We start from the raw sequence: 12,840 nt of genomic DNA on the forward strand, positions 1-12,840 counted from the left end.
ATTCGGGCAGTTTGATTCTGCAAAGTGACTACATGAAAATTGCAACTTGCTCTTCAAATCCACTACCTCTATATTCACATTTCAGCAACACAAATATCTCACTTCTTTCTCTCCTGTTAGCCCTAAAGAGCTAACACAACTTAGAGACAGTCAGCTGGAGTCTGTTCCTTCCTGCTTGTCATCAGCATAATTGTCAGTTATACATGAGCAAGCACATGGAAGGCATTAGGGTTGTACAGGTGCCACTGAGGTGACCATCTGAGTACTGTGAGTTGCACAGGTTTGGCCTGCAGTCATGGTAGCATCCATGGTAGAGATGGACATACCTTAGGCTTAACTTTCAGAACCCAGGTTGAGTTTGCAGGCTTAGGCACTCAGATCTCTCTCTACATGTAAAGTGAACACTTTTAATATAAATAATTGAGGCACAATAAATCAGGAACTCTTGATACCATTTTTAGAGTTGCTTTTGCAGTATAGAATTGTACTTGAAAGAAACTAAGATGAGGCTCTTGAGCATGCCGATGATGTTGACCATCATGGACCATGGACTCCTGACCACCTACAGATAATGGTGGAAGAGCTGCAAAAACTGCAGAATCTGTGGGACTGAAGATCAGTGGTGAGAAAACCAAAGTTATGCAAGCTTCCTGTAAAATGGTAAGGAATGACCTGCTGATTCTGCATGTGGATGGCAATAACACTGAATGGGTGAATAGCTTATCCAGGTAGTCAGTTGACAGAAGGACATTCTACAGCTGCACAAGTCATATCAGTCTTGCATATATGGTATTTCAGCTTTTTCAGAGGTGTCTGTTTGGGCCATGGGATGTCTGTGTGACAACTAAGATATGAGTGTTCAATGTGGTAGTGATGATGATTCTGTTACATGGAGCAGAAACATGGCCATTATAAACAGCTGAGGAGAGGTGTTTGGACACTGGAAATAAAACCCCAAAGTTATGGGGTGTTCCAGTGGCTTGATTTTTGTCACAAACAAGGAGATATTTACATGATACGAGCAAGCTGCAGTCTTGCACCAGTTGAGAAAAAGACAACTGCAGTGGTGGCATCCTGGCCGACCTGAAGAAGATGCTATGCTTTTACAGAAGGTTTATAGAGCTGAGGTCAAAGGATGGAGAGCAAGAGACTGACCATAAATGATGTTGGAAGGTGCCATTTTGAGGGATTTAAGAAGCCTAAACCCTCCCATACTGAGTCTTGCTGAAGGAAGATTTGCAAGGGACTGTTCGAGATGGAAGGCCATTCTGTGCACCACGACGTCTACATCACATCTGTGTGAATCTGCTGTTGCTGGGTGAATATAGCATTTAAAAACCATTTAGAACTGTGTGAGAGAGCTGCTTTGGAGTCCCAGTAGAGCAGTCTTTGGGGGACAGCTGAACACAGATCAGAGTTCACTGGTTTAGTCATAGAGTGGTTAGGATTTTATATGGCTTTTCACAGAGTTTTCAAAGGCAATCCCACAATACACAAAACAATGGCAACAAAGCAAGTGCATGGTCATTTTTCTTTTTTGGTTAGTACTTAAATTGTAAGCTGTTGGGGGCAGGAACTGTTTTTGTTCTATGTTTGTACAGCACCTAGCACAATATGCTGTGACTGGGGTTCCTATGTGCTACTGCAATACAAATAATAACTGCTAATCTAGCAGGTCAATGTAAACTAGACTCACTGACTAGTGCTTTATCTTTTCTCATGGGTCCATGCACTTTGGAAATGGTTCCTGAAGGGTCATGGTGATGACTATTTAACAAAATACTGTTACACACTTTAAGCCACGTTTCAATTTAAGTCATTGACCTCTTTTTAAAAATGGCATAATTGGATGGCTTGCTTGGGGTTGCTACCTGAATAGAGAATCAGAAGGGGGCTGGTTAGTGATGGGGGCGGGGGAAAGGAAGGAGTGTGGTCAGACAAGGAAGGGGTGTGATTCAATGGTGAAGGAAAACTGTGGAAAGCAGCGTTGCAGAGTGGGGTCTTGGAAATTGAAGAACAAGGAGAGTGGGATTGGGTAAGGCAGTACTTTGCCCTGGAAGGGTATTTCAGAGGGTTGGGCATTTCATTCTGAATGGGCAATACATATTGTAAGAAGATTTATGCAGAATAACCAAGTCACCAATGTGACCTGATTTTTGTAAACCTCCTCCATTACCCTCTGTTCTCCCCCCCCCCCCCCCCCCCACTTCTTGAGCCATGTTTACTGTTAGATAAGTTCTTTAGAGCAGGAAGCATGTCTTCCTATAAGTCTGTGGCAACAATAATACTAACCTTATTGATAAGGACACAATCATTTCCTGTTACGTCTGTGTCATTTTTTTTATTTTGTGGGCAGCAACAGAATGTTAATGAAAGGAAGATATTTAGACTATGAAGTTGTCTGGGTTTCTGTAAAAGACAATCACCACGTTTGTCCCTTCCCCTATCCCCCACACGCATTGAAACAAGCTTCCAAGCTTATACACATATTGAGGTAATACCATTTTTATATTAAACCATATAGAAATGTCCCTTTAAATGCTATGTGTGAAAGTTCATATTTCCACTCTGTGATTCTTCTTTTCCTCTGTATTTATTTACACAACATTGGTTATGAAAATGTGAGCAAATTTGTCTCACTAGAGTCATAATAATCATATCAACTTTAACGTAGCTGCTACGTGTGAAAATTACTTTTGGCAAAACTATTGTCAATGAAAGATGGTTCATGGGGTGTTAGACAGACATAAATATGGCCATCTATTCATGTTTGTCTTGATCACTTTTATATTAGAGTAAGAAATGAGGTTCAAATACACATTGGATCAGCCCAAGACCATGTTAACACTCCATTGTGTTTGACTGCAAAAAGCTATCCAAAATGACCCAAGAAATTCTCATCCAGGATCAGCTTCTATTTTATGAAGCAACAGCTTTTTAACAGCTTGTTGAATTTCCATTGTGTTCACCACAGGTAGTGAAAAATTCAATGTTTTAAAAACTCATTTGACATGGCTTTAGAGACAACCGATCTGATTTTCCTCTCACTTGCGTTCATTTAATTCCATTGACTTCAGTAGAGTTAATCCTGAGTTACACCAGTTTAAGTGAGAGCAGAATCAGACCTAATTTTTAATTACCTTATTTACAGTCTTTAATTCAGATATTTCTTGAAGATTTAAGTGACCTAGTGTTTAACATTGGCTATTCAGTGAAAACTTCAGGCAACTGCCTGGCTATAGTAAGAGTCCTTCCTAGCATATTTTTGTTTCCCAGTTCTTTCTGGCTTTGAACTCATGTGTTACCTATTAAAAGAGAAGTGCAAAGTTCTTTCCTACTTATTAACATCCTGAATGTCTGCACCGGGATCTTCCCCAGTCTAACTTCTCTCTGCAAACATGGATCCCTACAACAAGGTCCATTCATTTTTCACTGCATACAAACCTCTGAAAACTTCTGTGCTTTACTGTAGATTTTCATCCACTGCATTTCCAAGTAATGAAGTTGACATTGACATTTAGAATCTGTAATGCAAAACAATATGTGCAATTATATTTTACACTTCTACATCAAATTCTAAAATATATTAAATGGATCAAGAAGGTGGGATAAGAATCTGTTTTCATTAATTCACTAGTCACATATTTGCTGATTCTTAAAGTTCAGAGCATCACTTACATACTTAATTTACTATTTTATAGTGTGACCCTACAGTCAAAGGCAGTGCACAGTACAGAATATGAATTAGCCCAGCCATGATAAAAAAGCAACAGAGGGTCCTGTGGCACCTTTAAGACTAACAGAAGTATTGGGAGCATAAGCTTTCGTGGGTAAGAACCTCACTTCTTCAGATGCAAGTAATGGAAATCTCCAGAGGCAGGTATAAATCAGTATGGAGATAATGAGGTTAGCTCAATCAGGGAGGGTGAGGTGCTCTGCTAGCAGTTGAGGTGTGAACACCAAGGGAGGAGAAACTGCTTCTGTAGTTGGATAGCCATTCACAGTCTTTGTTTAATCCTGATCTGATGGTGTCAAATTTGCAAATGAACTGGAGCTCAGCAGTTTCTCTTTGGAGTCTGGTCCTGAAGTTTTATATTTATCCTCATGCACAATTATTTCAAATTTGGTGACAATATATACCTCCAGACCAGTGGCACCGCTATGGGCACCCGCATGGCCCCGCAATATGCCAACATTTTTATGGCTGACCTGGAACAACGCTTCCTCAGCTCTTGTCCACTCATGCCACTTCTCTACCTACACTACAGTGATGACATTTTCATCATCTGGACCCCTGGGAGGGAAACCCTGGAAGAATTCCAACATGATTTCAATAGCTTCCACCCCACCATCAACCTCAGCCTGGACCAATCTACCCGGGAGGTCCACTTCCTAGACACCACAGTACAAATAAGTGATGGCCACGTTAACACCACCCTATACCAAAAACCCACCGACCGCTATGCCTACCTTCATGCCTCCAGCTTCCACCCGGGACACACCACACGATCCATTGTCCACAGCCAAGCGCTGAGGTACAACTGCATCTGCTCCAAACCCTCAGACAGAGACCAACACCTACAAGATCTTCACCAAGCATTCTCAAAACTAAGATACCCACACAAGGAAATAAAGAAACAAATTAACAGAGCCAGATGTGTACAAATTAACAGAGCCAGATGTGAACTCCACTGGCCATCACCTACAGTCCTCAGCTTAAACCTCTCCAACGCATCATCAGTGATCTACAACCCATCCTGGACAATGATCCCTCACTTTCACAGGCCTTTGGATGCAGGCAGTCCTCGCCCACAGACAACCTGCCAACCTTAAGCATATTCTCACCAGCAACCACACACCGCACCATAACAACTCTAACTCAGGAACCAACCCATGCAACAAACCTCGATGCCAACTCTGCCCACATATCTACACCAGCAACACCATCACAGGACCTAACCAGATCAGCTACAACATCACCAGCTCATTCACCTGCATGTCCACCAATGTTATATATGCCATCATGTGCCAGCAATGCCCCTCTGTTATGTACAGTGGCCAAACTGGACAGTCACTACGCAAGAGGCTAAATGGACACAAGTCAGATATCAGGAATGGCAATATACAAAAACCTGTAGGAGAACACTTCAACCTCCCTGGCCACACAATAGCAGATGTAAAGGTAGCCATCTTACAGCAAAAAAACTTCAGGACCAGACTCCAAAGAGAAACTGCTGAGCTCCAGTTCATTTGCAAATTTGACACCATCAGATCAGGATTAAACAAAGACTGTGAATGGCTATCCAACTACAAAAGCAGTTTCTCCTCCCTTGGTGTTCACACCTCAACAGCTAGCAGAGCACCTCACCCTCCCTGATTGAACTAACCTCGTTATCTCCATACTGATTTATACTTGCCTCTGGAAATTTCCATTACTTGCATCTGAAGAAGTGAGGTTCTTACCCACAAAAGCTTATGCTCCCAATACTTCTGTTAGTCTTAAAGGTGCCACAGGACCCTCTGTTGCTTTTTACAGATTCAGACTAACACGGCTACCCCTCTGATACTGCCCAGCCATGATGTAGACAATATGAAGTGTATCACAGGACTCTTCCAAGCAGGCTTTAAATGTGGGCCCTCAAAAGTTAGGAAACAAATGAACCATTTTAGCTGACATTACACAAAAAATTCAGTTTGAGGCAAGCAGCCGACATGGGAAATTTGACCCCAAATGGTTAAAGTTTGGCAAAATTATGAAGAACTGAGAGCATGGTTTTAAAAGGGAATGGGTCAGGCAACCTTAATAACAGGCAGCACTTTTACAGTACATCGTTTACAGAAAATAAATAATCCAATGACAAAAAAAAAATCACAAGATCAAGAGTACAGCTCCATTATTTATCAGTCATGCATTTGCATTCCACTGAAGGCAACAGACTGTGGGAGACTGAGGTGGAAACATCACTTTCAGGACTGGTGCTGGAAGGCTGAAGCCCCTGCACCTGCACGAGGCCCTGAGCTTGTGTGGTCCCCACAGGGTTAGAAATTTATTTTTCTAAGCACACATAGAGTCGGCTCCTCACACAGCAGTGAGGCACTGGGCCTCATTCTGAGAGCTCCATCTCCATCCTCAAACATGCTCTGGTAAGACATGAAGGGCAAGACATTCTGAGGTGGGTGATGTATCCCAGTGCGGGGGGGGGGGGGGGGAGAAGGAGCTCCAAAGGGAAATTTTCTCCAGCTTCTCACCCACTGACAGTGGTGTTTTAGCCTGAGGGCCTTCCTCTAGGCTTCCCCGGGGTGGGTGAAGGGCCTTAGTGTTGGGCTTTTCTGTTACATGAGAGCCCTAGCAAATGGGTCCAACAGGGAAGTCCCCAATGTTTTTGAACCTATCCTGATCACTGTGTTGAATGCCAGAAAGAGCGTTAGCAGAAGGTCAACAGATGCGAAACTCTTTACTAGATTACTTAAAGCATTATATTTTTGAATTCTAATCCTGTCCTCCAACATGCTTGCAACACCGCCCAGTTTGGTGTCATCGGTAAATTTTATGAGCATACTCACCACTCCATTATCCAAGTCATTAATGAAAATATTGAATAGTATCAGATGCAGGACAGAACCCTGCAGGACTGCACTAGATACATCCTCCCAGTTTGATAATGAATCATTGATAATGACTCTTTGAGTACAGTCTTTCAACTAGTTATGCACCCACCTTATAGTAATGTTATCTAGGCCAGATTTCCCTAGTTTGCTTATGAGAACATCATGTGGGACTGTGTCAAAAACCTTACTAAAATCCAGCTACATCATGTCTACTGCTCCCCCTTCCCAATCCACTAGGCCAGTAACCCTGTCAAAGAAGGAACTTGAGTTGGTTTGGCATGATTTGTTCTTGACAAATCCATGCTGGCTATTTCTTATAACTATTATCTGCAAGTTGCTTACAAATTGATTATTTGTTTATTAAATTGTTCCAGTATATTTTCTTCCAGGTATCAAAGTTTGGCTGATCAGTCTATAATTCCCCAGGTCCTCTTTGTTCCCCCTCTTAAAGATAGGTACAGTACTATGTTTGCCCTTCTCTGGTCTTCCAGGATCTCACCAGTCCACCATGAGTTCTCGAAGATAATTGCTAATGTTCCGAGACTGCGTCAGCCAGTTCCTTAAGTAACCTAGGATGAATTTTATCAGGCCAGTTTGAATACATCTAACTTATCTAAATATTCTTTAACCTTTTCTTTCCCTATTTTGGTTTGTGTTCTTTCCCCCTTGCTGTTGATATTACTTGTGTTGAGTACACCTCTACCCCGATATAACGCTGTCCTCGGGAGCCAAAAAGTCTTACCATGTTATAGGTGAAACCGCATTATATTGAACTTGCTTTGATCCGCTGGAGCACGCAGCCCACCCTCCGGAGCACTGCTTTACTGCGTTCTATCCAAATTCGTGTTATATTGGGTCACGTTATATCGGGGTAGAGGTGTATCTGGTCACCATGAGCCTTTTTAATGAAGACTAAAGCAAAATAGGCATTAAACACCTCAGCCTTCTTGATGTCATTAGTTATTAGCTCTCCTCCCCCTCTAAGCAGAGGACATACAGTTTCCTTCATCTTTCTCTTGCTATGAATATATTTTAAAACCCCTTGTTGCATTTTATGTTCCTGGCTAGGTATAACTCATTTTGTGCCTTAGCCCTTCTGATTTTCTCTCTCTATATATTTGTATTATTCTTTTGTACTCCTCCTTCATAATTTGTCCAAGTTTCTGCTTTTTGTAGGATTCCTTTTAGCTTTTAAGGCCATTAAAGAGCTCCTGATGGAGCCATGTTGGCCTCTTACTATTCTTCCTGCCTTGCCTTTGCACTGGGAGCATTTGCAATTGTGACTTTAATATTGTCTCCTTGGGAAACTGCCAGATCTCCTAAATGTCTATATCCCTTAGATTTTCGTCTCCTGGGACCTTATCTACCAGTTCTCTCAGTTTGTTAATGCTGCTTTTTTTTTTTTTTTTTTTTTTTAAGTCAACTGACCTTATTCTGCTGCTTTTACTCCCTCCTCTCCTTAGAATCATGAAATCTATTGTTTCATGATCACCGTCACCCAATTTGCCTTCCACCTTCAGATTTGCCGCCAATTCCTCCCTGTTGGACAGCATCAGCACGCTAAACTGGCTGTCCTCTGGTTACTTCTGGAACACACAGTTGTCTCCAATATATTGGATTTATTGGAAATTTTGCGTTTTGCTACATTACTTTTCCAAAAGATGTCTGGGGAGTTGAAATCCTTCCCTTAGTGGGGTGTGCTCCATTCCTGTCCACTTGCACCACAAAAAACAGCTTAGACTCTACTGGTTAGGTAGCCATGCTATGCAGTTTATTTAAATTCCCTCCACCACCTTTAAATTTCCACACAGAAGTACAATTTATCATTGTACTTGTATCATCAGCCCTCTCCCCAGAGCCTGAGAAAAGGTGCCACAAGTACTCCTGTTCTTCTTTTTGAGAAAAGATGAGATCTCCCTTCCTTGGGAGCTCTGAATCTGGGCTCAGCTAGCCCAGCTCCTCTCCCCTGTCACTTTCGTCCTGTGCTTTTTTTTTTTTTTTTTTTATCAGTCCTCTGTTTATGACCTAATTAATCCTCGAGCACCACCCAACCTGCCAGCCTGATTAGATAATTACGTTCCAATGACCAATCAGATCACTCTGGGGGACCTAATTAGTGCTACAGTGATCAGAGTGCTGGCTGACCTGCTAGCTCCCAGCACTGTCACACCCCTATTACTATTATTTTCACAAAGGCAGGGGGACAGAGCCAGAACAATGAATCCAGGGACCCACCTCCATGTTTGAAGTTCAGATCTGGATCCAAGTGTGATGGCCTGGGGCCATCTCTATAAAGGATCCATAATAGAATTATGAATCCAAACACACGCAGACTAGGGAGATATTTGGACCTAAACCTTGATCCAAATGTCCTGGCTCTGGCTCAGCTCTAGAGGTAAGTCCCCTGCTGCTTTGGGCATTGGTTTCCATCCATGTTTAGTTCTTTGTGACTAACACTATTAAGGGAGTGAGAGAAAAGAGGGAAATAGAACAAAGCATGTACTTCTCTGCTCTTTCATCATTTCATTCTGTACCTCTTCCTACAGCGGCTACAATATAATGTTTTTCAATAGAACAACTCTGCAAATTTGGCTCAAGGAGACCCTGAGCAAACAGCATTTCACAAATCTTCAACTCAGCTATCAGAAGGGAAGTGTGTTTCATATGTATGCAAGACCTGCTTTCCAAACTACATTAGAGAAAAGCTTCTAGGTTTGTAGGCATTTTTATTTATCAGTTCCAGATCAGGAACCTGATGCTAATTTCTCTTTAAAGCCTTCACAGTACATTTATATTCCAAAAACAAAAAAGGAGTGTGATGTTTTCTCTCTCTTGCTCGCTCTTGTTCTCCTCCCGCCCCGCCCCCTTGGTTTTACTCCAAAGACCTTTGCATTTCATTACATTCTCAAGATGAAGGTTCTGGAGGTTATAGTAGTTCTGGTAGCCCTGGTACAAGTTTCTCAAAGTTTCCCCACCTTGTACTACAGGAGTTGGTTGAGATTGTTAAGGGAAGGAGATAGCTGTGGAAAATGCAATTTGGAACTTTGCTCCAAACCTACACACTGTCCAGCTGGGACTGTATTAGATCAGTGTGGCTGCTGTCCTGAATGTGGGAATGTGGAAGGGCAGATCTGTGACTTGGATAAGGTCAATCATTTCTACGGGCAGTGTGGGGAGAACATGGAGTGCAGGCTGGATGCCGACGAAACCAAGTTTGGGGAAATCCCTGAACCACAATGTGTCTGCAAATCCCAGGAAAGTGTCTGTGGACCTGAAGGCAAGACCTATGTGAACATCTGCCAATTCAATGAGGCTTACTCTGAGAAGAGAAGAAATATCAACATGAAGCACAAAGGACCATGTGAATCAGGTAACATACATAGACATGTATACCAAGTAAACTGTTCTCTAAAGCAGATATATAAAGGAGACAAAGATTTGATGTTAATTTCTAGAAATATCTTTTAATGTTGCAGCCTACTTACAGCAAAATAATGCTTCAGCATCATTATAATTACTGTACTACTTCTTTGAGATTTAAACAAGTAGTTCATCAGCTGGTGTTTAATCTTGTGTGTTGTAAACTTCTATATTACCATAGTGGATTTTATATCACATGGTCCTCCGAATATGTGGAATGTGAACTTGTATATTATACAAGTTATATGTAAAGTTATATATGACCATAATTGAATTAATATCACAAAGTCACTAATAAGTGAAAGATGTTCAGAGTAGCTGAGCAGAAAGTGAAATGTGGTGAGGGTCAACCACAGAGAATAAAAATCTTTAGAATTATTATTATTTAATGCCTGAACTGATATTGCAGAGGTGGGTAGCAAGGAAGGTCTCAGTTAATATGGTGATGGAACCGGAATGGAATAGAATAGGGTTTGGAAATCACTTAAATAAAGTTCCATTCTTGATATAAAGAGTTACATTATTTTTAACAATGATTTTTAAAAGATCTAAACACCCACTGATGATTACAAATCCACACATTAGAACAGAATCAAACTGGAATAATTTCCCTAAAGGCAGTTGCATTCATGTTGATTATATAAAATTATGAACCTCATTTCAGTTTGTTGAGGCTTTAAACTAAATACACCTTTTGGCTATGTTTTATTTGCATAGGTAAGAAACAAGCATTCAAATGCAGCTACACTGCATGGCAGGGTGGTGGGAGAGAGAATGAAGTGGTTAGGGTAGTTACTTGAACACTGGCTATTTTTACAGTCTGATTTTAATGTGATTCATCCTTCAGGAATTAGTATCACCATCTCACATAGCAGATTTCTGAGTGACCTAATGCACAATATGGAGAGAGGTCCAAATTACACACAGCTAGACACAAATAAGGACTCAGAATGCACATATAGAGGGACTTTCTGTACAAGAACTCAAAGTGTATATATGTTTGCAGTTTGTGAGATTATATGTAGAGTTCTCACACAAATCTGTACACGTGCGTATGCATATTCCTGTTTAAAAATGTAATGATGCATCATCTCCTATCAATTGTTTTATATAGTACAAAATGTTGCTTGGAAGTAGCCTCATTTCTTTGAAGAGAATTTTAAGCTTCTTGTCTCTCCATGACTTTCTCCCCTGAAGTTTATTTAAATTGATTGCTTGTCTTACTAAGCTGGAATAGTAAGCGCTGAGTGCAAGCAGAACCAAATGTACAGGATCCTCAGGTTTGCACATCAGCAGACATGCCAAAGAACATTCTCCAAATGTTACAGCCCCACTGCCCCTTGGAACAGAAAGGATATTGCAGAAGACTAAAGTTGCACTGAAAAAATGTGCTTGAAACTGGAGATCCAGAATACTGAACTTTTCCACTGATAGCCTCTTGTGGGGCCAGATTCAGAGGTGCTAGAGGTGATCGCTTGTACGTTGGTTACTGGTACAGCATTTGGCACAACAGCCTATAGTCCTCAAGGGCCATGTCGTATTTCCGCTGGGCTCTTCCCATTCTTGGCTGTGAACAGACAACTCTGGGCCAAATTCAGAAGTGATATAAAGGGTGTTTTTTGTGACAACTCTGGTCCACATATATTTGCTCCCTGGACCCAGGGGGCAATTGCATAAGGGTGGAGGTTCATTGTCAGGGGAGGGAACACAGCAATCCCCCGCTCCTGTAGGGGGTTTGCCAAGCATCTTTAATTTGTGGCCTTGGCTCCCTAGGAGTGTTGCTGGCCAAGGAGCTCAGAATGTGCATGTCTATTGATTGTCCTGCTCCCACCCTTCCTTCAGCCATCTCAGTGCCAGGCAGTTCCAGCCCCCCCAACAGAGTGGGGGTTGTTGTCTGCCAGCCCAGCACCCACTCCAGACTTTGTCATGAGGATCCTACATGCTGGCAGGAGGGAATCCAGCTACAGGGACTCCAGGTACATGAATTTACATTCATGCTGTAATGGAGGAATTGTTGCAGGAAAAGCAACCAACTCAAGGATGCAAGATAAAGTAGCTCCCCCTGTCTCCATCTCACCTTATCCTCTCCAACCTTACCAGAGTCCTTGTTGACTGAGGTTTGGTAGCAGTGCTGTTCTATTCCATCTGTTCATTCTCCTCTCTTAGCATTAGGGTGACCAGATGTCACGATTTTATAGGGACAGTCCCGATATTTGGGGCTTTGTCTTATATAGGCACCTATTACCCCCCCCACACCCCGTCCCAATTTTTCACATTTACTGTCTAGTCACCCTACCTGGCATGCCATGGGGAAAGGTTGATACTGACTCTCCTAATGTTCCTCTGCAACCACACACACAGTGTTGCATACATAGAACTAGTCACTTTAAAGAGAACCTTGGTGGCTTTAGTTTATATTCTCCTTGCAATTTACCAGTCAAACATTGGAGTGGGGAGCATGGCCTCCTCTGGCCACACCTTCTATTCCTTAGCAAACCCATTTTCTGCTGCCTATACACTGGTGTGAACAAGGGCAGCATATCTGCACTCCAGTATATTTACAAGTGCTCTTGCAGGTGGTAGGCAGCTCAAGCCCCTGATTCTGATCCACTTTGTAACTGTAAAAACAACAAAGAGTCTGGTGGCACCTTAAAGACTAACAGATTTATTTGGGCATAAGCTTTCGTGAGTAAAAACCTCACTTCTTCGGATGCATAGAGTGAAAGCTACAGATGCAGGCATTATATACAAACACATGGAGAGCAGGGAGTTACTTCACAAGTGGCGAACCAGTGTTGACAAGGCCAATTC

At 42.0% G+C, this 12,840-nt stretch overlaps 1 protein-coding gene across 1 annotated transcript in view; it reads left to right on the forward strand.

Annotated features, from left to right (window-relative positions):
- Positions 1-9,519: 9,519 nt before the first annotated feature.
- LOC117882023 (kazal-type serine protease inhibitor domain-containing protein 1-like) overlaps positions 9,520-12,840 on the forward strand; it is a 15,795-nt gene continuing 12,474 nt past the window's right edge. Inside the window, exon 1 of the mRNA XM_034779970.1 lies at positions 9,520-9,979. Coding sequence (XP_034635861.1) covers positions 9,520-9,979 — 460 coding nt within the window. The remainder of the gene's footprint in view (positions 9,980-12,840) is intronic.

Source organism: Trachemys scripta, chromosome 8 (assembly GCF_013100865.1).
Source record: "Trachemys scripta elegans isolate TJP31775 chromosome 8, CAS_Tse_1.0, whole genome shotgun sequence".
NCBI lineage: Eukaryota > Metazoa > Chordata > Testudines > Emydidae > Trachemys > Trachemys scripta.